We start from the raw sequence: 23,408 nt of genomic DNA, 5'->3' as shown, positions 1-23,408 counted from the left end.
TGAATTTAGGGCAGCTGTCGGGCCTTAGCAGCGCCAGTGCCATTCTAGTTTGAAGATATCCCATGAGGCCATCAATCAAGAAATGCTCTTCATCTAGAGGTATAGCTTTAAGGAAGCTGTCCAAATTTAGTCCGACGTCACTGGAAAATCTAGACGAGGAGTTTAGATACACATTAAGTCCCTCCCACACCAGCAGCTTAGCCATCGCCATGTACACACAGAACACCCCAGGCAGTGGGAGTAAGTACACACAAGCAGAGGAAAGCATTCTACAGGAGTCAGTGTGACGACGTCGAGCTTCGAGGGTTCACCTCTCTGACCCACTCAGAGTCAGGGGCTGCGCCTTGGAGGTCAGCAGCAGGTAGCTCGGGGTCTGTGGTTTTCTCCAGACTGTGGTTTTGACCGGGCCACGTCTTCTCAGAGTCAGTGCCCTGCGGCTGTTTTGTCGTATCCGGAGGTTTTACACTATCAGGATCATGGCTCTGTGGGGGATTGGCGCTCTGTTGCTGTGCCGCTTTGCTACTGTCCAGGTTCTGGTTTTGCTGGAGGGACAGCAGGTAGGCCTGCTCCTGCTGCAGCTGTCTCTGGAGTTTCTGTGCTTGACGCTGCTCCTCAAGCTCTCGCCATTTATACTCCTGAGTACAGGGAGGGTCACATTGAGCTAAAATGTTCCCATAACATTTGGGTTAATACTTAATTTGTTTAATGTATGCGGCCCCTTTGGTGTAACCTCAGATATTCAAATATTCAACCATATACATATAAGCAGAGTCTCAAGTCCACCTGAGAGCACTGCGGTTGTATTCTGCCGACAACCAGTGCAGGTTCCGTGTACATATTTGGACATACATTATTTTTGTGAACAGATTCATATATGGTCAGTTTGTTCTTTGACACACACTCAGGAAACAAAACAAGCACCAAATCATAAAAATGCTTTGTTAGGCCATCGTGACATTAACCTTTGACCTTGGCCACCAAAATCATATGAGTTAATCCTTGAGTCCAAGTGAATGTTTGTGGAAAATGTGAAAGGATTCCTTCGCGGTGAAGGATAACTTTCACAAGGCAAAAAACGTTTACCATCAAATTCTAATCAGTTCATCCACCGGCGTGGAGGCATGAAGAAATCTGCAGTTGTATCTGCCATTTTCAGCAGTATCTGAGAAAGTATTGGTATCGGAACATCTCAATTTAAGTTATCATATAGAGACATATTAAGATTTAATGCATGTTCATCACAACTGCCTCTTTCTAACAGATGAGGCCTGATCCTTACACTGTTGAAAATGGTGCTGCAGGGTTTTTATTTTATTATATATAAGCAGAGGCCAAAGTCCAAACAAAACATTAATAACTTCAGTGAGACTTCTGCTTTCTTTGAAAAGCGAAACATGAAATTAAATCCTGCTCCCAACCGCACTGCAACGTCTGTTGGAGCACTTAACTTTGCTCAAAAAACAAATCGAACCACAGAAATATTAAGACCATGATGGTTTTTACGAGTTTTGATACTTTACCAGAGGCTACATCTATATATAGCAAAACGTTTAATCAAAAGGATCACATTTCTTTTTAAATCTTTACGAAAATGTTGAACAAGTTAATTTGTCTCTAAGTGTAAGTGCAGCCAAACATGATGTAAGGGAAACATGTTGCTTCCATAGTAAAGTTTATGAATGTTGACAGAGTGGGAACTGGACAGAGCAGCCGATGATAAAGCGACTGTGTGAATCGTGGAAGTAGGAATACGAGTAGTCATATCCTTTCATTATGTGAATATCCTCTGTGATCCCCTGAGGAGGAGAATCCTTTAAAAATAAAAACAAAAAAACTTTGAGTCATACAAACCCCCTCTTCCTGTTGGATGACATCACCATCGCTGAGGGGGCCAGTAAACATCCCGAGAAATAAACCTGAGAAGACTTATATGTTTGGAACTCAGCAGTTAATGGCTCCCCTGGGATCTACAAACATCGCGAGGTGGATCCAAAAACGTGATGCCGTTTCGATTCAAGGGAAAGTTGAAGCAGGAAAGTTTGTGTAACGGAGGAATATTAAGTACCTGCATTATGAAATTTAACAACCTGGAAGTTTTAGAAACATAAAAAAAAACAAAAAACACTGGGACTCAATAACAGATGGAATAATATTAAGAATAGAGATTAATAGAGGCTAAGGGGAAAGACAGATACGAATCTATTTGAAGAAAGACATTGGGGATGAATGTAGGAGGTAGGATAGGGGCCAATTTAAAGAATTTCTATATTTTCATGGGGGAAAAAGATGTAAATATGATTTAAACAAGGCAGCCAGACACTTACCAGCAGCATGGCCTGTTCATGGAGCAGCTGCTGCTGCAGGATCTCCAGGTGCCTCTGCTCTTCCTCCAGCTGGCGACGGATGTACTCCTGAGAGTCAAACACAGCCGTGCACAAGAGCTCAAAGTCAGAAAAGAGCAAATTACATAAATATTATGGAAAAAAACATAAACTAATTAAAGATTGACGACGTGAAGCCAAAGTACTTAGATCACTCCCCCGTTCATCTTTCTGATAATCTTTGATTGGTTATGTAATAGTCATGATCGATTAAGCACGCATATCAGGCTCCTACCTGTTCACGGTCAGCTCTCCTCTTTTCCTCATCAGCCCTCCTGCGCTCCTCCTCCTCTTTTCGACGCCGCTCCATCTCCTCGATGCGTCTCTTCTCCTCCTGCTCGCGCCGGCGCTGCTCGCGCTCCTGCTGCCTCCTCATCTCACGCTCACGCCGTTGTTGCTGCAGGTGGACACAGGGAACAATCAACACCTGGTAAGTCTGATAGCTCTACGTCTTGATTTGTGTGAGTGCACTTCAAGAATTATTTTTGTTTGTTTTTTATATAAGTTTTTTTAAAGTTTTTTTAAATTCTAATTATTTTGATTGGATAAATGGTACACAGATTTGAATTATTTGACCTACATGCAGCTTTTGTTTGAAACCATCATTTGATGTTGCTGGAAGTTAAATGTTACACCAGTTACATGAGTGTTGTTGTGCGTGTCTTGGCAACACTGGTGTAAACAAGACCTGTTTTTGTGTATCTGACATTACGACATAACGCTATGGATCATCGTTGAGACCATTTACATTTCATCAGAGAAAATAGACGGTTATTATGAACGACTTTGATTCAGCAACATTCCACTACCACCTTCTTTAGTCCCATCCATGAGTCAGGCTGCCAGAGCCGAGAACAAGCCCCAACACATGTGATGAGCTGAGCTATCAAAAGCAATCAAATCTATTCCATCAGACCAAACTCTTCCATCATATTCACAAAGTGACAGAATTGTTCCAAGTATTTTACGAGGCTCTTTTCCACTCTTGAGGTTTTCCCCAAGATATTTTTAATGCTAAAATGATTTACTCAAACACTTTTAATCAAATTAAAAATATTATATTTTTAATCGGTGGATCAATTACTGAGGTTTTCCGTTGGCATCGTTTGTAATACATTAAATATCTTAGATTCTGAGCTGTACACGTAAACATATATTTGTTTTTATGCTACTTTTAGATATGTTTTTTTAACTATATACAAAAGTGAAAAAAAAAACGTTGATTTCGCTCTCTCAGCTCTTCTATCACTTTACATTTGTCTCTGTGGAAGAAATGCACCCGAAATCACACAGACACTGAAGTAAAAGGAGCAGAGCTATAACAGATAAGGACTAATTAAAGATAAAAAAGGGGTTTTACAAAATGATAAATGAAAATGAATGTTTTGATCCAGTCCTGAAACTTACAAATAAAAACTGCTACTATAAGGTTAAAGAAGATGAATTTCGAGTGCTATGTCTTAATTTTTAAACCCTCCATCTGTTCATCCGCACGCTGCTAAGGATATCCGAGTCTTGAACTCTGTCTGTTCTGTGGATGGATGGTTTTTCCCCTGGGGCACAAGGGACTGTATTTACGTGGGAAATATAAATAAATACAGACAACAGATCAGCTGAAGTGCCAGGAATGATGTTTAAGATGTCAACATTTCCAGTTCTGCATTAAGACATCCTTATTTAATCAGAATAATAGTTTAAGCCTGACAAGTGTTTATCTGACGTCTGGTTCTCTAAGCAGACACATGAAGAAATTACACTGATTCCTGTCTGTCAGCAGGTTGTGAAAAGGTGCAGAGGAAGCTGCAGGACATCGTTTTTTTTAGTGGCTTTAGTTTCATGACGCATCAGGTTTGCACTAATTCGCAGCTCAACGCTCGGGAATCCACAGGAGGTGATCCGTCAAAACATGAGAGCACATGTGCCATGGTATTTCTCTGACATGGCCTGGGTTCAACTGGGGCTTCTAATGTCTGACTCACGTACAAGCACCGTCATGAATCAAAAAAACAACCCAGAGCTGTGACTTCTGTGGGAAAACATGAGCTAAAATATAAACTGCCTGACAGAGGCCTCACACCTCCGAGGTGTATTTAATATAAATGGGCTCCCTCTCTCTGTTTGAGCACACTTACATGTCCCCACTCTCTTCACTCTTTTCAAAGTTTCAAATTCCATTTACTTCCTTGTTTAGGTCTCTTTGTCTTCCTTTGCTTTCAGAGTATTTACTTCAGTCCCCTTCTGTCTAAATTTATAACCATCTCGCTCCCTCCCTTCTCCTCCTTCCACTTCCCTCTCTCTTCTATCACTGTACATTTTTATCTGAGGGACAAATGCGGCCAAGCTCACACAGACACTAATGTAAAAGGACCACAGCTCAAAGAGATAAGGGATAATTACAGAGTTTTCATACTCGTCCTCTGGGGACACAGATTAATTTTATTCTTCACCCGCTCAAATTGATTTGGAGTCTATTATATGAAATAATCAAAATAAAAATCTAACCACGAACCTCTGAGTCACAAGTTACTAATCCCATTACGCAGAGATAATGTGAACTATCTGGGTGACTCCCGCTGGTTCTCCACACTATCATCACTGTCACAAACAAAGTGAGACCAGAGTATCTGTTGGAGCCAAACCAAAGGGATTTTTTGAGCTATTATTCTATTAGCTTTTTCGACGATATATATATATATATATATATATATATATATATATATATATATATACATAGAAACAAAGTTAGGTGATGATTCCTGAGATATCGTTATCAAATCCTTGTGATAAAGAAACGTCAGTGTAATGATTAATTTAGCTTGAGGTATGAGGACTGTGGGTTTACCTCCTCCAGCCGTTTCCTCTGCTCCTTCTGCTGCTCGATACGCTTCTGCCTCTCAGCCAGTAGTTGGCGCTTGTATTCCTCCTGCTCGCGGAGCTGCTGCTCCTGGAGGTGCTGTTGGCGGCGCAGAGCCTCCGAGCGCTCCTTGTTCTCCTGCTGCAACCGGATGAAGTCGCGGCGCAAGGTCGACTCACCCGGCACGTTGACGATGGAGCTACGTGGACAGGAGTCATTGAGAGTGGCTTCACTTACATTTGAGTGAAAAAAAGAAATACTGTGCACATCGTACCTAATGACACTGCACTACATTGCAACTCCAAGAAAGAAAGATATATTTATTCACTGCAGTTTATTTTATCTTATTAAGGTATGCCTTGTTTTGAATGTTCTTTGCTCTGGATGTCGTTAGTGAAACTTCTCGAGGACCTCAGTCATCGAGACGAAACTAACCTCGGCTCTCCTTCTTGCTCAGACGCCTCCTCTTCCTCTTCTTCACTGCCACTGTATTCATACTCAGTCTCATCTGTGGAGAACAAAGTGTCAAAGTCATTATAAAGTTCATGTGAAATTGTGCAACAGAACCCAATATGTATTTAATATTTTTGGAAACTTTGAATATCAACAAGCATCGTAAAAAGACAAAGTTGCTGAAAAACATAGTTTGCTAAATGATATTCCTTCAAGGTCAACAGAAGAAAGTGTTTTATTTTACATATTTATTTTGATTATTTCTAAATAAATGTATAGCTCTTGAGCAATTTGGGCTTTTTTGGGAGGGGTGATTCAGTCATTAATGTCATTAATTAAAAAGAAAACAAATATGCTATATATATAACAATATGAGCTTTGTCTGTGAAAGCTCATATTGGCCAACCGATAATTAAGTCTGGCTCTTACTCTTTTTACTCTTTCTCTGCCACTGACAGACATTCTCATCTACTAGCTTAGTTTCGTCTCATACTAACAGATACTGGATGGTTTAGAATAGAGTTGTTGTTATTTACAGGTTTAAGTTAGGTATGAATTTCAGTTTCTAGTCTGTATTCCTCCTGTACTCACCCTTCTCGCCCCTCTTCTTCTTGGTTCGGTCGATATGGTCTTTGAGCTGGATGCGGACCTGCCTCTCGTTGGGCTGGTCCCGGATGAAGGGGTGTTTCAGCAGCGTCTCAGTGGGGGGACGTTGAGTGTAATTCTTCACCAGGCAGCCCTCGATGAAGCTGAAGAACTTCTTTGACCTAATAAAGTGTTGAGATGTGTGTTTGTGTTACAAATTCAGCCACACCTGTTTTTTAAGATGGAAGATACGTTTGACTGCGAGGATACCGTCTAAAAAACTTGACCCACCATTTTTTGGACTTGAGTCGAGGAGGGGGGTTTCTCGGGATGAGGAAGAGGGCTCTCATTGGATGCATGTCACACAGAGCTGGAGGAAACGAAAAAAGGAAGAAAACAATTGAGGGATCAATAAGAACAAAAACACAAGACAAAGGCAAACGTTAAACTGAAGATTGTATTCATGTGCCTTTCTTAACAGGATTTTTTTTAATTTTTTTAACCAAATTGACAAAACAACCTGTAATTAAATGAGTGGTAATATGCATGCCCGTGTAAACAGGAAGCAGACTGTATGCTTTGTAGTTGGTTACTTGATTGCAGAAAATATTATGTTCGAGAAAAACTGTCATTAAAAGTGTTTTGCATTTTAAGACCCAATCAGGAAGAGACTGTGGGTGTCTGCGTCATTATTTCCCAAAGCACCAGTTTCTGTCTGTCCAGACTAAAACACAACATCAGGGGTTTAAAGGTAAAAACCAGGCCAACATAGTTTGGAAAAGGCTCCGAGGTTTGACGGCAGTCGTGTGGACGGCAGATGCAAACCATGATGTAAACGTAGCAAAAGTGATGGGTTTTTAAACTATAACTTACTAATGTGAATGTAGCGTTAAATACTATGTGGAAGTTAAAGGAGTAACAAATTGTTTTAAAAAAGTCTGATACTTAGTCTGGTTGCTTTAAACAGATATGATTGGTGTCTATTTGACTGACAACCTTGGTCTGGCACCGTTTTTTTTTTTTTTTACCCTTGTTCCAAATGTTCTTTCTGCTCTCTGGCATCACCAGTTCAATACATTATCAATTTGAACATAAATCCTTTGTCACAGCTATTATACCAATTCCCAATTGGAACGACTTTTTAATACTTTATATCATGCCAAGGAAACCACCGATAGATTAATGTAACAGTACTTACGAGGAGCTCCTTCAGCCATCTCTATAGCTGTGATTCCACAGGACCACAGGTCACTCTGGGGGACAAAAGATGAGTCAGATGAGATTGTGTGGAAATCTGCACTGCCATGTTTCATCTATAATTTTAACTTTATGTGTCTATCCCTACCTAGAAAATGTAAAAATTGAGTAAACAGAAGTGAAGAATATTTCACTGTTAGTGGTGATTTCAGACACGTTACAGTAACAGCACCTTTCCAGATATGAGATAGTGTCGTGGTTAGTGTGAATAATCCATGAACTACTTCTCTGACAGGGGATTATGTGTCTGTACAAATATTGTTTTGTAATTTGGTTGGACTGACTTTCTAATTCTGTACAGAAAGAAAACTAATTTTTCTTGAAGTAAATATTGTCACATTATTGAGTTATTTCATATCTCTTCCTACCATCCAGCCCATGCTGTATTATAAAAGGTCAGACTCCGTTTTTTTTTTTCTTACCCTGTAGTCATAGGTAGCATCTGGGTTTTCATCACAAGCGATGACCTCTGGAGCCATCCAATATGGCGTCCCGATGAAGGTGTTCCTTCGACCTACCGTCCGATCCAGCTGAGCACTCACACCAAAGTCCACTGAGGATGAACAGGATCAGGATTAGTTACGACTGAAAACAGTCAACTTACAGGTGAGTTGTGCGTATTTTATATATTCAAAGTATACTACTCAAATAAAGTATAGAAATTAAACTGTTGGTACGTCAGGAACACAGTAACAGTGCTCAATTTATGGATACAAAATTATGTTCAAAGTCAAACTACAGGTGTTGAATCCCTTGAAAATGTGACTTCATATCCTCTGATTTAAATGTAATCCTCAGGCTAGATATAAAATGTAGTTTCTTGTCCCAGGTCCATTGTTAATTCAGATATAACTTATTTGTTTCTCATGCTGAAATCCCGAACTCAAGTTCACAGTCTGTTGTGTCCTGAGCATGAAGTTTTTTTTTAATGCTCTCTTTCGTCTCCATTTAACTGAAATGCAAAGTGATTTATTGTGGCCTCAGAGAAGACATGCTTTACACTGCGTGTCACAGGACAGCAATTAAAAAAAAAAGGTCAGAGGGAGTAAGTTACTTACAAATAGTAATCTAATCATGCATTATTTAGAGAAATAAAATAAGATAGATGACTTGAAGACAAAACGTTGCTTGCTGCTATTGTATCGAGGCAAGATCATTTCCAACATAATGGTCGAAAATATCTAGAGTGATATTTTGTTTTATACAACCTACTATCATATAAAACATTAGAAGACAACACTGGTAAAGAAAATGCCCCAGTTGGCACAAGTATGGCGTTGACTCAAATCTGGCGCTGCTGTATTCCCCCCCCAGTTCAGACGTCCAGACCCTGGTGCTGGCGCTGTGCACCTAACAAACTAAAAATTATGCGTACCCAGTTTGACCTCAGCGTTTTCAGTCAGCAGCACGTTTTGTCCCTTGATGTCACGGTGGATGACATGATGAGCGTGGAGGTGAGTTAATCCCTGTAGAGATACATGGACACAAAAGTAAATATTATATATTTACAGCTTCCCAGAGATTTAGGGTCAGAGGCAAAATAGAAAGAGGGATCACTATCAAAGATGGAAAATTCAACGATTTCAAAGATCTTGAAACCTGCAACCTTATCTAATAATTCCAGAAATCTCTGTCTATGTGTGTGATCTCAAGAGCCGCTTCACACTTGTGTGTGTAATGTTAAAGGCCCATGAAGTGCAGTATATTTAGTCATGTTATATGTTCTATATTAATATATTAAATATATTTATGTAATGTTGTGTAATTTTGCGTTTCCTGGTTTTATTTATTATGATGATTCTTTATGATTTCAACAACTGGTGACTCTGCTATATAAATACATTTCTGCAGTTTCACTTCTCATTTTCACAAAATATTTGCCTGATGAAGTTCTATTCAGGAAACACATTTCTGATTGCGAGCTAGACGTTGTGCTGGAGCTCTTTCCCTAGTTTTGATCGACCCGTCAACATCTGACTCTCTCGTTCAGGTTCTGTGTTCTGAGCCCGGCTGCACTGAACTTCAACAGGTGAGCAGCTCTTTGTGCAGAAGCAGTGGAGCAGATTCAGTATTTTTAGATTGAGTTTCTTTACAGTAAACTGCAACCAGCGTCACCACAGCCCACGCAAACAGTCCGTTACAAACAGCAAGGTTTAGAACAGACACAGCACTAGTTAATAGGGAGATATCGAAGGAATATATCCATGTGTGTAAATACAGGTCACTGATATCAACACAGTGATATCCCCCACCCCCCCAGACTACACAGAGGCAGTAATTTACTGATGATTTTAAATGCACTCTGCTGCCGCAGTATATAATCGCTTTTTTTCTGCATTACAAGGTCCCGTTGCCTTTGGTTCTGTCTTGTGATAAATTTCGTCCAATCGACCAGATAAAGTCCTGAATTCATCGAGGCCTGGTGTCACCACACATCTTTTTATTCTGCACTGAGGTCAGTGGTTGGCGGAGAAGAAGGACTGACCCTGAGGATCTCTCGGGAGATGTAGGCGATCCAGTCCTCCTTCAGTGTGTTGCCTTTGGTGTTCTTCACCAGATCTGTGATGGACCCGGCACCACAGAACTCCATCACCAGCTGGAGGAGAGAGGACACATATGAAAAAATGACATTTAAACAAAAAAACATAGACACACGCACACCATGAGTCTGTGAGTTACAGAGAATCCCTGCCAAGAGATGTTACACACTACACTTAACCATCGATAAACCATCGACAGATTCATTTTATGGTGTATCTCGACGAAAGCAACAATTGCTCAGAAAACTGTCTGTGTCTATAAGCCTATTACTTAGCATTTTCCATTTGTGAGCCACTAGGGCCCCATCTGACTATTAATCTGCTGGACGCTGCCTGGCAAATAAACACTTTTAGAAATGGTAGAAAATGGAAAAAAGGACTTGTTTGATGACCATGTGTTTAACCCGTTCAGTGATCGGAAGCAGCCGGAGTAATGGGAGCAGCATTCAGGCAAAGACGAGCAGTCGATATTTTACAGCTGATTTGCAATGAGTAAATGCTGCATGGAATCTCCTGAATGTGATCATCGTTTCACACTAGCAATCATAGAAGGAGGACTTCCCCTCTGCAGCAACAAAGACTATGAACAAATTCTGTTAAAAGGTTAGAAAGAGACATTTTCTAATTTTGTTACATCCAGTCAAAGTGCCCTCTGCATTGATCAGTGTTGTGCAAGGGTTTAATATTTGAGATTTTCTTCATTCTATTTCTGCGTTATGCACAATTTGAGTTTGCATATGAATAAGTCGAATAAATGATTTTGTCATCACATGACACAAAACTCTTCAAATTATTTTTACCACATGACTTACAATTTGACCTTTGAGCACAAAAATCGACTCAGTTCATTGTTGAGTCCAAGTGAATCTTTGTATCATTTAGAAATATGTCCCTCAAGGTGTTGCTGAGATATCGCATTTACAAGAACACAGACTTAAAACATGAAAATATGACTCCAAACACAGCTCAAACTCCACGAAGGCAAAATTGTGCATAATTTTTTAATAATCAACACATTTGTCATAAACCGTGTCATATGCACAAGCTAACGCAAATACACATATTTTTTAAACAGACAATCTGAAAACAACACTGCTATCTGCCACTGGTGGTCAAGACAAACGAAAAAATGGCACTTCTACAGTCACACACACACACGTTTCAGTGGGGGTCTTAAAGGGGTCATGGAGGCAGCTGTTAAAACAAATACAGGGCCATGTTGTGGAGAGAGAGTGAGGATCAGCCGAGGGCCATAAAACAAGGTTCTCTTGCCTGTAAACACATCCAGAGGTGATAACGTTCCTGCTGCTCTTCTCTCTTGCCTCTCATCATTTTAGTTTTTTCATTTTTTTGCTTCAGGTTTTTTAACCTCATCTCTGTCTTGTTTCTATTGTCTTTGATTTGTTGTGAGTATGAGTCGCCCTCCTCAGGGAAGAACGTGATGCAACGTGGTACGTCCAAGTAAATTGACTCTGCAAATAGCCAGAATATACTGTATCCTTATCTGGGCTTACTGCTGGAGAGTTTAAGTGCTGGTATGTATTATCTTTCTTCTGCATTCACCACTGAGAGAGTCGAGGGCCTCACTAGAAATAACTAGAGACCAACCGATTCATCCGCTGGCTAAGAATATTGGTTGATGGGAGCTTTTCACAGACATTTCAGTATCTGCATTTGTTTGTCGACATAGGAACTTTTATTCTACAGAATAAATCATGCAGAAAAAGAAGTGCATTGAGGTTTACATTTTGCATTAACCAAAATATGTTTACCTTCTTGATTCAAGCTGTATATATTTGGTTGTATTTTTGTGTATTTTTATTTGGGGTTGGTTGACAAAGTCTTAGGAAAGTATCAGCTACTAAAAATGAATATCGAGTAACACAACATGTTTCTGAAACACCTACTAACTACTTTAGAAAATCTGGTTTCATTAACTTTTACATTATGATTACTTCAAGCTTTAAGCTTTACAGCAGATAACATACAATAAAGCACTGTACTTGAACTTCCTCTCCAAAGTAAAACTCATCCTCTTCCACTTTGCTGCTTCCTTTATTTTTCTAAAAATAAGACCTAGGTTATAAATATGGAGGCTGTGATTGGTCGAGGTTGTTGAAGACTAATCTCTATATTACGTTTCAGGTGAATTCAAATTAACAACACTGCATCCATTGTTCTTGTGGTAGAGATGAACTCACCCATAGCTGGTCGTCGTGTCCTGGTGGGCTCTTTTTGATGAAGGCTCCGTAGTAGGTGGCTATGTTTCTGTGGTGAGAGTATTTCTTCAGCATGTTAATTTCCAGCTTGATTTCCTCCTCTTCATCCTGTAAGACAGACAGAGGAAAAACCCAGCAGTGTGGAGTTAGTAATCATTACCTGAGTCAGAGAGTGGGGTAGCCATTATATGAACCAACTGAGCAGATCAAAATAAAATACTTTTCGTCAGGTTTCTAAAGTGTAAAAAATGAACATCGATACACACCGACAGTCTGATAACAGTGATTATTGAATTTCCAGGATCAGGTCACCTGGAAAGATGGTGACAGTGGCAGGTGTCACATTGTTTTTTTTTTTTTTCTTTTATTACTTTTGTGTTTTCACTCCTGTCCATTTGATTAATTATTTATTTGATTGACAACAGGATAAAACAAAAACTAAAGGACATACTCACAAGTTTCAGCTTAAGGAATTAGTTTAGCACACATTGATTTTAACTATTTGGGTTCCTCTGAATTATGATACAATTTTGCAGAGCATAAAAACTTCTTTTTAGTTATAACTTTGTGAAATTTGTAGATTTGCTGTTATTCCACATATAAATTATGCATTTTTGTTAATCTGCTAATCTCCTTGGACTCCGGAGAAATTGTAATCGCATTCATACTATTTTGTGACATATACTCCGTTGTGACACATATAAAATTAAGATAATGTGAAATCCTGAAGCAGTAAAAGAAAACTTTTACAGGCTCAGGTAGCAAAGCAATGACTCTGGATTGTTCTCTGGTTGTTCGTCGTGCTGAGGAGCCGAGCAGGGTAAAAGCAAAGTCTAATAAACAGATATTAGTCCAAAGGAAAATGCGGATACAACGTTAACTCAAAATCATAACAGAGCCGAGCACACCATCGCCTCTCCTTCTCACACTCTCAGGATATTACAGGACAGACTCAAACATATGACTCGATCACGCGATTGCAGTGTTTCTCAATCACTGCGGCATCACTGAGGCTGAGTGACATTTATTTGGCAGCACTTTGAATCCACCCAGCCCGTGCGTCTGGGCCCGTTTGGCGATAGGAGCAGCTATGACTTGACATTTTCACCGTTACTGCGACCGGTCGATAAGCAGAAGCGCGATGGGTGCTGCTCCACAAAGGAAAAGCTCTGAGGAAGTAAGGGATGGGGGGGGCAGTTTGGCTTTTCATATCGAAGCTTGTGACATTTTGCCGTGTCAGTCTGTACTGCAGATGTTAACAGCTGTATATCCCACTGTTTCCATTTCCAATGTTGTTGCACTTTGCCTCCTGTACTTAAGGCTGCGAAGCAAAGTCTGACAGAAAAAGAAACGGACCGATTTTTTTATAGCCTGCGGGAAAAGATTGCTGCTACTTGTTGATACTGGATGAAATTCAAAATACACACGTGTCTTATCGTATGCTGCAGCTGCAGGAGGAAGAGAGGACAGATGACATTTCTGAGACTGGTCCAGAAGTAAGAGGGCAAGTCAAAGATGTGTTCAATGTCAACGTGGACTTGTCGGTATAAAAACATTAACTGCAGCTCAGGGACACAGAACCTGGTGTTTGGTCAACTCACAACAAAACTTCTCATTGGGTTCTACCACATAGGCAACATGGTGGTCCAGTTGTACAGAGGTTAGCAGCACTGTTGCCTCATTTGAATGCTGGTTATCTCAGTATTCTGTGTGGAGCCCTACCACAAGGCTCTTAAAGAAATGGCTCAGAGGTTGGAGAGGGTCGTCCACTAACCAGAAGGTTGATGTTATGATTCCCTGGAACCCTCCGGTCTGCATTCCTAAGTGTCCTTGGGCAAGACACTAAACCCCAAATTGCCCCTGATGGCGACAGTATGAATGGCGTGTGAGAGAAGAGGCGCTGTATGGATTTGTTTTGCTTAAAGGAGTCGATAAGACACTATACAGTCAATTCCCCATTGACTATTGGTCCTATGCAGTAAATGTCCTGCAGCTAGAAATGAAAAGCAGTTTACTTTCAGCATGTCAGTGAAAAGGTTTCACTTAATTATTGCTAGACTTGTTTGCCTCATGAGATGTTTAAGTACGCAGCAGGTTTTCATGAGAGGACATAGCTGTATGACATTTGTACACCACAATGCACAGGCAGTTCTGACTGCCTGTGCCTGAGGTGATGGGGTCAGTCGGTCAGCCAATCCCATAAGTCACTGTCAGTCAGCCAGTTGGTTCCTTCTGCAGCCAGAGAGCCAACCAACCAATCAGCGAGGAAGCCAACAAACCAGACTGCCGGCCAGCCAGTCCCTCTGTTAATCCACTCATCAGCAGCAGACCATCAGCGAGGCTGCAGTCGTCCAACCAGTCACGAAGCAGGTGAGTCAACTCTGACCTCTCAGTCAACCAATCAGTGGGTCGGTTAGATATGTAAACAATATATCAGTGAAAATAAGAAAACAGAGAACCATGCATGGTAAAAAAATTTAAATCAACTTACACAGAGACAAGGACCGTCTGTGGTCAACTAGAATATCCCATCGCCCACAGACGGTCTGTCATGTGAACCTTTTTGGAACAAGTCAACATAATTACAGACGCCGCAGCCAGACTGAAGGAGGAGTAATACAGCAGAGACATTATCACACATTATATCCGCCATAGGACATGAATAAAGGTTCAAAATGACAGCTCAAAGAAGGAAAATGGAGAATCAACTTCAACTGAAAGAATATAAGAATACGTGCACTGCTTTTGTAAACAAAACAAAACACCTATATGTCTAAAAACCTAAATCCTCCATCAAACTTTCAACAAAGGGAGAGTATCATCAATCTAAAATCATGAAGTTTTCGTCCATAGCTGTGTTGCTAGGCGATGGCTGTAGCAGCGGGACAAGCTGGTGACGCAATACCGATACCAGAGCGTCTCATTTAGTGTGTGCAGCCGTGGGAGGATCCAATTCAACCGGCTGTGTCAACCGGGTCCTCCACAGGATGCAGCCAGTGACTTGAGACACAGGTTATGACTGAGCTCTAGCTGCTTAGACTTCAGGCTGTCAGAAAATACAAATCGGATTCAACAGAGAACAAACAGAAATACACACACAGACAGGTGTGTGTGTGTGTGTGTGTGTGTGTGTGTGTGTGTGTGTGTGTGTGTGTGTGTTTGTGTGTGTGTGTGAGAGAGAGTGTGTGTGTTTGATGGACAGGCAGACAAGGACCTGAACCTCCTGCTTCCACAAGGACACAGTGACATCATCTTCTCTCTCTATATCTTTCATATTTTCATTGTGTCTCCTTGTCTCCATCTTGTTTGTGCACTGCCCATTTTTTTTGGGACCGTCTCTCTCGTCCTTGCAGCATCACTTTCCATAATGACTTCAGTCCCATGTTCGTGTTTCCCATCATATCAACACCTCTCTCCCGCTCTCCTTCACTCTCTCTGTTTCACTCTCCCTGAACTATAGATTCACAGTCAGCCACTCAAAACAAGGCGTCCTGAAGCTACTCATTATCATTCCTGGGCATGAAATGGTGGGGAGACTCAGTGGCGGCCATATTGTTGCTAAAGTATTACAGCACACAATGTGAGGGGAGGTAAAGGACGGCCACAAAATGGAACCACAATGGAAAAGCAGAGTAGGAGGAAAACCTTGGCTTCGACTAAGGCCAAGAGAGGTCGCCATGTCTCCAACAGGCAGGTTCTACTCAAAAATGGTCTTCACATTTTAGGTTTTATCTCTCGGATGTATTTTTACAAGTTCATGTTTCTAGTGAGTCTGGTTATATTTGTGGATTTTCCAATACCTAGACTTTGCGTATTGGCGTTAATGAGTACAGAGTGCATAAGTGCATTCATAATAATAACAACTTATATAACATATTTTAACATCTGTATGCTACTAGGATTAGTCATTTCTTAAGAAAAACAGTGCATGTATTTTTAAGTGGATGCCATATTTGCTTCTGTAGAAAACATAGAACTTATTTTATTATTTGGTTTGAACTGAAAAAGAACGCAGACAAATAAATCTAGGAATACACAACAATTACTTAATTTGAAAAGCTGTAAAAGTGCAGCCACAGTTTATGAAAATATAAGACGCAATGGTTTTTATAAAATACTACATGTTGAACATGGCAACACTTGTGCCAGCCCATGAAACTGAAGTACAACCAGCACGACCTAGAATAGTTTTCTTTGCAACTCTAAAAAACGGTTGGTAGTGGTAGTACAGCACGACTGCTGCTTTGGTGCAAGGAAGAAATTTGCGGTTTTATCTGGCGAAGGCGTGGTATTGGCTAACTAGAAATAATTTGGTACTTGGTTTAGGTATCACAATGTCTCTCTTTTTAATCTGTTATTTGATGCTGTAAAATAAAGGTAAGCGTCACGATTGAAAGCTGAATCTGACTCGCGATTGGTTAAGCACCATTAGACTGCTGGCTCCAAATTACATCATATTTGCAAGATGGCAACATTTATCTGGGATATTTTGGCTTAGTTTCTGGAAGGTGGGAAGAAGTGGAGATATGTCGTTTGTCTTTATTGAGTCTATGTTGGCAATGCAATGCAGCAAAACCGGCTAAAACCCTGTTTTGTCTTACAGACTTTATGTAGACCCTGAGAAACAGATAGGAAAGGTGTTCTGCATTTTATTCGACATAGATAGAAACAAAAAGTTTTCTTTTGTTTTTCATGACAAATACAATTTTATGCCTTCAACACCTTCCTACTTTCACACCTCTGAGCGCACAGGAGGTGAGGTGAAAGAAACAGACAGACAGAGAGAGAGAGTTATCATGCTTATTGTTTTTGCTTCAAGCGAAAAATTCACAGAAAGAGAAACAGAAAACAAGAAATTATAGTGATAAAACAATTAATTCCCCAGGGGGAAGCCAAACGCAGAGATAAAGATGTTTGCTGTGGAGATTTCCACTAAACAAGATCGATTTTTTTTCCTACTGAATCCCACCGGATTACATTGAGCCGACAGCAGCAGCGAGACGCGAAATGCGTCTCAAAGAAAATCGAGACGGTGACTGAAAGAGAGATGCCAAAATGCAGAATTAGATCAGGATCTGATCGAAAAAGAGGTAGAGGAGGAGGAGGGAGAGCTGTGGATGAATGCAATAAAAAGAAGAGCGTGTGATGGTGGATGAGGATGGCCTGGAGAGAAGAGAGGTAATGGATTTGAGCGATGGAGGTGAAGAGGGGAGTGTGCAAGCATTGATAGCCCCTCCCATAATCCCACTGCACTTCAGCTGAACCTTCTCGGAGGAGTAAAGATGGATGAAAAAAAACTATCTCTCTGATTTCTTCTCCTTATCTCAGTTCCCTCGCTCCGTCTCTTTGCCTAAGGTCTCTGTTCTTCCTGTTTCTCCTCTAACAACACGTTATTGCTGGGTGAAAGAGATAAATATCATGTAGAACCTTAAAGGTTTTGCCAAAGGAAAATCTGAAATGTTGATATACATGTATATATATCAAAAGAGTCTGATATTTCACTAACAGCCAATCCCACAGATGGTAAAGATAGGCTACTATTTCTGATCAATTATATGGTGCTGCCATCTTGCATCCAGGTGATTTGACTTCACTTTTAAAAAGCTTCATCATGTAGTTCATCCTTACACAAGTCTTTTTAAGACATGAATTGTTTTTGTTTGCATTTCAAATATGAAGAACGCATCAGGAGCGTGTCCCAAGTCAGATGAAATCACAACAACAGGAAAATGTCTGGTGCATCATGGGGAGGGGCAGAGTCTGGGTAGAGCAATACGAGACAGGACATGACGTTTAAATTCCAATACAAGAATCACCTGTTTATGGTTCTAAGTTAATATCTACGTTGGTGTCTTCTACATGTATGAGGCCTTTCTTTCATCCTGAGATATCCTTTAAGTTGTTTTTTGTCTTTTTTTTCCAATGCATCCATCCCGTTAAAAACATCATAAAACACACCCACTCAGTGGCTGTGAAATCTCCCGACATTTTTCTTCTGCATTCTGACATGGGACACCCTTAAACTAACCAGAAAACGATCTTACTACCATGATCGTGATCATAAAGGATAATAACATCCTTTCTGTCTAGAGCTCAGCCATACCGCTGTATTTCTCTCATGGTCCGCTTGCTCTTTTCTCTGAAGTGTCTGTTTTTCTCCTCACTCCTGTTCTGTATGTGGAGCAGGAAGTGGTATGTGGGTCAGAGAACATACGGCAAGGAGCACAAGGAGCACGAGGAGCTGAGAGTGGACACACACAAACACACACCACACACACACCACACACACAGGAAAGGAGTTACACAGCTGCGTGGTTTTGCATCTGTGACACGAGAGTGTGTGTGAAAGCTCTTGTGGTTCCCTTCAGAGTCATCTATCGCACAAACACACACATAGAAATAAATGTTGCATGAGATGAGTGTGAGTATGTGTGTGTGTGTGTGTGTGTGTGTGTGTGTGTGTGTGTGTGTGTGTGTGTGTGTGTGTGTGTGTGTGTGTGTGTGTGTGTGTGTGTGTGTGAAAATCTCGAGCTTTTCCTCTGCAAACAACTTCTTCTGCTCAACCGTCATTCTTGGCCAACATCCAGACAAACTGTTTATTTAAGAAAACGGCTGAACTGGGCGGAAAAGGATCGACCACTCTAAACATTGTTACTTGACGGAGTAACCGTCATGTCCTGAATATTCCCCACATATGTATTTCTCTTCAGTGATTCAGCTCGTATGAATACATAAACACATTCCCATCAAATGTTCCCCCGATCCTCCTTCATGTGCTGTCTTATTCTCCACAGCTGGAAATAGAGATTTGTACCTGCTGGTCAGAGTCAGCCAGAGATACACTCCCTAACTCAAGATTACCTTTTTCAATATGTGGTCAAAATCTGCCAATGGCTGTAATCTAACTTATCATAAAGGATTCAGCAGCAGCCATGTATATTAAAATGTCCTTTAATTCGTCACCTTTTGTATTATATTCAGTAAGGGTGAAAACGCCTTTAAATTGTATTTTAATCTTTATAACAGGGTTCCGTTTTCCAAAAGACTTTTGACAACCATAATGATTGAAATTCCCAAGAGATTTCAAATTAATTTCAAAGCAGAACCAAAGCAGCGTTGAATGAACGTATTTAAGAGTTACCAGGAAACTTTTTACATAATTAAGGCATTTAAGGCTTAAAACTCAGATTATTGAATAGTAGACTTTTGAAGACCTGACAGAAACTCAGATAAGGCACTAAAACCTCCAACTAAAGATTGATCACATTTTTTCTGTATTAGAAGGCAGGAAATGGATATCATGACTAATCAATAACTTTGCTACAATCTTTCAAATATTCAACGAGATGATTTATCATCCCAGCAGTCACAGGTTTTCCAACTGCCGTCTCTTTCCCTTCCTCTCTTTGTCTCACTGGATAACTCTACAGAGGTTGTAAAACAAGGAATGAGTATTGAATTATATAGCTAAAGTTCTTGTTTATAGTTTTTTTTAATGGTCCACAATAATTAGATTATCAATGCTGGGAAAGCATTTAAATAATTATCATTTAATGTATCAATGTATCTCCTGTATACCGTTTTCCTCTTCCTGAGATATAAAGTTTCACTGGTTTCTTTAAATTTCACCCATTTGAGGTCAGATAACAAGATCATGGATAAGTCAGGAAAACATTGCCGTTTAAAATTTGTTTATATTCTCTGATGTAATTTTTACTAAATGGATGGTTTTATTCTACATTTGCTTAACGGAAAATTACTCTTAAAATATATCCCCACTATAAGGTCAAGGGGGGGGGGGGTTGCTTCATCTTCATAGGGTAAAAAACTAACTACTGCACGAGCTGCTGCCCTAAAGACTTAAAACTAGATCTCTGAAGATCAAGTCTTGTCATGATTTTTCAAAACAAATGGATTTTAAAATCTATTCTGATCGTATAATGCAACTGAATTTGGGTTTCAATTTCCTCCAAACTGACATCTGCCATAAGCTTCTCTACAACCATAACCAAAGTCAAGGCCCAATATTCAAATTGAGATTCAAGAAAAAACATAACTTTCAAGTCTTCCAAGTAGGTACAGGACTTTGTGGGGCAGATATGTATATTTAAAAAAAATGATAACAGAACTCAATCCTGAAACATCTCAGTATTTGACTGATAACGGAAGTATTTCCTTTAGCACTAGCTGACTGTAAATATCCCAGATTACCTGTTTGTCTCACTTAACAAGCCCATCCTAAAAACGGGTTAATTATTAAGGTTTTTATAGATGCAGCTAAAACTAATGGAGTCATATTAAAAGAGTTTATGTGACATCCTTGATGACACACTCATTCCTCTTTAAGCCGTCAGGGCAGGAAATGACCTAAAGTAAGTTTGTGAATCCTTTTCTCATTCTCTCACTTATTTGTTCATTCACTGATGAGTAACAGGAAAGACAGGGAGGAAAAAAGCACCAAATACTATCATCAGCTTGGTGAGATGCAGTTATACTGTGTAGCACTACCGGGACATTTCTGCATGTGTACACGCCAAGAAATACAGGCTCCAATTACACAGGCAGAAACAGCCTCTGAGTCCTTACTCAACTCTGTGGAAGCTGCACGCACCCATGTATACACGCACACACGTGCCAGTTTTCAGTCTATAAGACTGTGGCCTAAACCGCTCCTGGGAAATATCAAATCTGTTGAGCTATACATATAAACTCTGCTTTATCCGATAAAGGAAAAAAGCTAATAAGCGGTTTGGAAACGTGTGATTTTAAGCCTGAAATTGTGAATATTTTGAAGAAAAGGATTGATGAGGATGTAGAGCAGAAGAGGTGACGGAGATAGAGTTTGTTTTAGTGTTAACAGTGGCACTGAAAGCTTGAGTAAAGTATTAGCACTGACTTAGTCTGTCGAATGCAGTGAAATTTGGGATCAATTCCAAATCTGCAAAAGCTGTATTTTGTGGCTGCTGTGAAGAGTCTGGTCACTGCTACAGCTGCGGAAATAATCTCCCTTCATGCATCATTCATGCATCTATTCCAAGTTACTACTGTATTTAATTATCTCTGAAGAGTGGAAATATTTAGATATAGCTGGGTAAGGCAGATGTCATTCATCATAACTTGTGAAAAGCATAAATCAAAGCTAGCAAGCAGGTTAAAACAAGACTAACGCCGGGTTCACACCGGACGCGGAAGCGACGCCGAAGCGCCGCGGACTGCTGAAGCACTGCACCTAGCTAATAATATCACATACTTTTGCTGTTATCAGCCTACAGCAAAAACGTAATTTAAAAGAATTTGCTGTAGAAATGGGCAAAATTTGCATAGTTAGCATCTGAAAAAAAAAGTGAACTAAACTTAGATGGAAACCTGGCCGGAACAACAATTATGTAATTTAGCTGACGCTTTGATCCAGAGCTACTTTCACTAAATGCATTCAATATATATGAGGGGCCATTCAGGGTTCAGCATCTTGCCCAGAGACATTAGTCATGGGTTGGGATTTGAGCCGCTGGCCTTCTGGTGGGAGGATGCCCCCTCAGCCAAAAAATCCCCTATAATATCAGTTGGTGTTTACTGACCTCTGTGACATCCATGACCTTGATGGCCGCCAGTTGTCCGGTCTTGACATGTCGACCCTGGAGAGAAACAGAAGAAACAGACATAAGAAAAAGCTCAGCCAGTTATTTCCACCCATTCAGCAAACACAGCTTAATGGTCTCTCTCCAAACTTTTTAACAGCTCAGTTACAGGACAGTTACCAGCATAATGTGACAAGACAGGCTCACAACAACAGGACATATCCTGAACATTCAAGAACATACACTGTGGAAATTACTTCAAAAGAACATCAACACCATCGTCAAAGCTCTTGAATCTCATTGACTGTCCAAATGTACATCTTCATGGGCCTCTTATGCAGGTATGGCACCTATTTTTTCATTATGAAATATTTGTATTATTTTTGTTTCGCGTCTGTCAACACGCCCGCTCGCTCGCTGTGATTTTTTCTGAAACTCGCCTGTGGTAGTCTCGCATGGGCTTTCCGAACATTATATTGGGAGGCTATGTCTACACATCATGTGTGTCTGAACTGCCACACGATCAAGTTTCCTTTGTGTGAAATGAGACTGCGACACCGGAGCCACCAGCCCCTGCTACTGAATGAGTCGGCGCGGCACACAGTTGGAGTGATGACGGATTAGCCCATTTTGATTTAGCCACGGGGGACAAGTGTGTAAGTGTGTGTGTGTGTGTGTGTGTGTTGAGGCAGGGCAGGCATAGAGGTCAAGGCTGATTGAGAGACCAAACTGCAAAGATGACAAGAAGCAAATCTGCTGGTGCCGAACTGTGGGAACTACAGTGTGGGAATGGAGAGGTGAAGGAGGACAAATCAAAAAAAGGAAAAATAACCTAAATATTTTTTCAAAACCTTTGTCTGAATCTACCCGACGGACTCAGGTCAGGTATCCAGACTCCAGTGTGCAAAAGGAGTGGAGTTTAGGTGTTGAGCAAATTTTGAGAAAAGTAATTACACATTAAAATGCAGGAAGGTTGATGTTGAACCTTATCAAGTATAAAACAATAAGAGAAAAATGTGATAGTTGAGAGAGAGGAAAGATAAACAGAGCCGAGTATCAATGCACCTACTGAAAATAACGAGGGGGTATTTTCATGTAAAATGTTATTTAAACTAGACATAAAGTTTTAATACGATGACAGAATATGTGTTTGTTCTTGACTGTGTGTACAGAGCTGCCAACAACTCACGACCTGAAACTGCCACCGGTAAATAGCTATTCCATAACCCTGGTTAATTAAATTAAATCAAATGCCAATGCGTAATTTGAGAGGGGTTGGAGGTTTATCACAGGAGTCGGTGGAGAAAAAAGATGAGCATTGGACCTGCAATCGTCAGGTGATGAATGTAATGTTTTTCTCTCCTCGGTAAATCCAAATTTAAACTAATTCACAAAATCCAACAAATAACCAAAGTCGTCCTTGAACTATAAGCTGACAATAAAATGTATTAGGTAAATATGATGTCTGCGTATGTGTGTGTATGTGTGTGTGTGTGTGTGTGTGTGTGCGCCTGGGTGGTATCTCAGTGCTTTTCAGCCAC

At 40.4% G+C, this 23,408-nt stretch overlaps 1 protein-coding gene across 7 annotated transcripts in view; it reads right to left on the bottom strand.

Annotated features, from left to right (window-relative positions):
• Positions 1-23,408, bottom strand: part of LOC133967561 (mitogen-activated protein kinase kinase kinase kinase 4-like) — an 86,187-nt gene that overhangs the window by 25,412 nt on the left and 37,367 nt on the right. For 5 of the 7 annotated variants that reach the window (XM_062403091.1, XM_062403094.1, XM_062403092.1 and 2 more), the window contains exons 3-15: positions 21,868-21,924; positions 12,272-12,397; positions 10,016-10,126; positions 8,906-8,996; positions 7,953-8,083; positions 7,472-7,526; positions 6,565-6,643; positions 6,280-6,455; positions 5,671-5,743; positions 5,224-5,434; positions 2,617-2,778; positions 2,325-2,411; positions 312-635 (exon numbers count right to left, since the gene is read on the bottom strand). In XM_062403091.1, the coding sequence (XP_062259075.1) occupies positions 312-635; positions 2,325-2,411; positions 2,617-2,778; positions 5,224-5,434; positions 5,671-5,743; positions 6,280-6,455; positions 6,565-6,643; positions 7,472-7,526; positions 7,953-8,083; positions 8,906-8,996; positions 10,016-10,126; positions 12,272-12,397; positions 21,868-21,924 (1,683 nt within the window). The remainder of the gene's footprint in view (positions 1-311; positions 636-2,324; positions 2,412-2,616; positions 2,779-5,223; positions 5,435-5,670; positions 5,744-6,279; positions 6,456-6,564; positions 6,644-7,471; positions 7,527-7,952; positions 8,084-8,905; positions 8,997-10,015; positions 10,127-12,271; positions 12,398-21,867; positions 21,925-23,408) is intronic. The other 2 variants (XM_062403093.1, XM_062403098.1) reach the window with 1 other exon arrangement.

Source organism: Platichthys flesus, chromosome 13, assembly GCF_949316205.1.
Source record: "Platichthys flesus chromosome 13, fPlaFle2.1, whole genome shotgun sequence".
Lineage (NCBI taxonomy): Eukaryota > Metazoa > Chordata > Actinopteri > Pleuronectiformes > Pleuronectidae > Platichthys > Platichthys flesus.
Note: the sequence above shows the minus strand (reverse complement) of the source record. Positions and strands in the feature narration are given on the sequence as shown.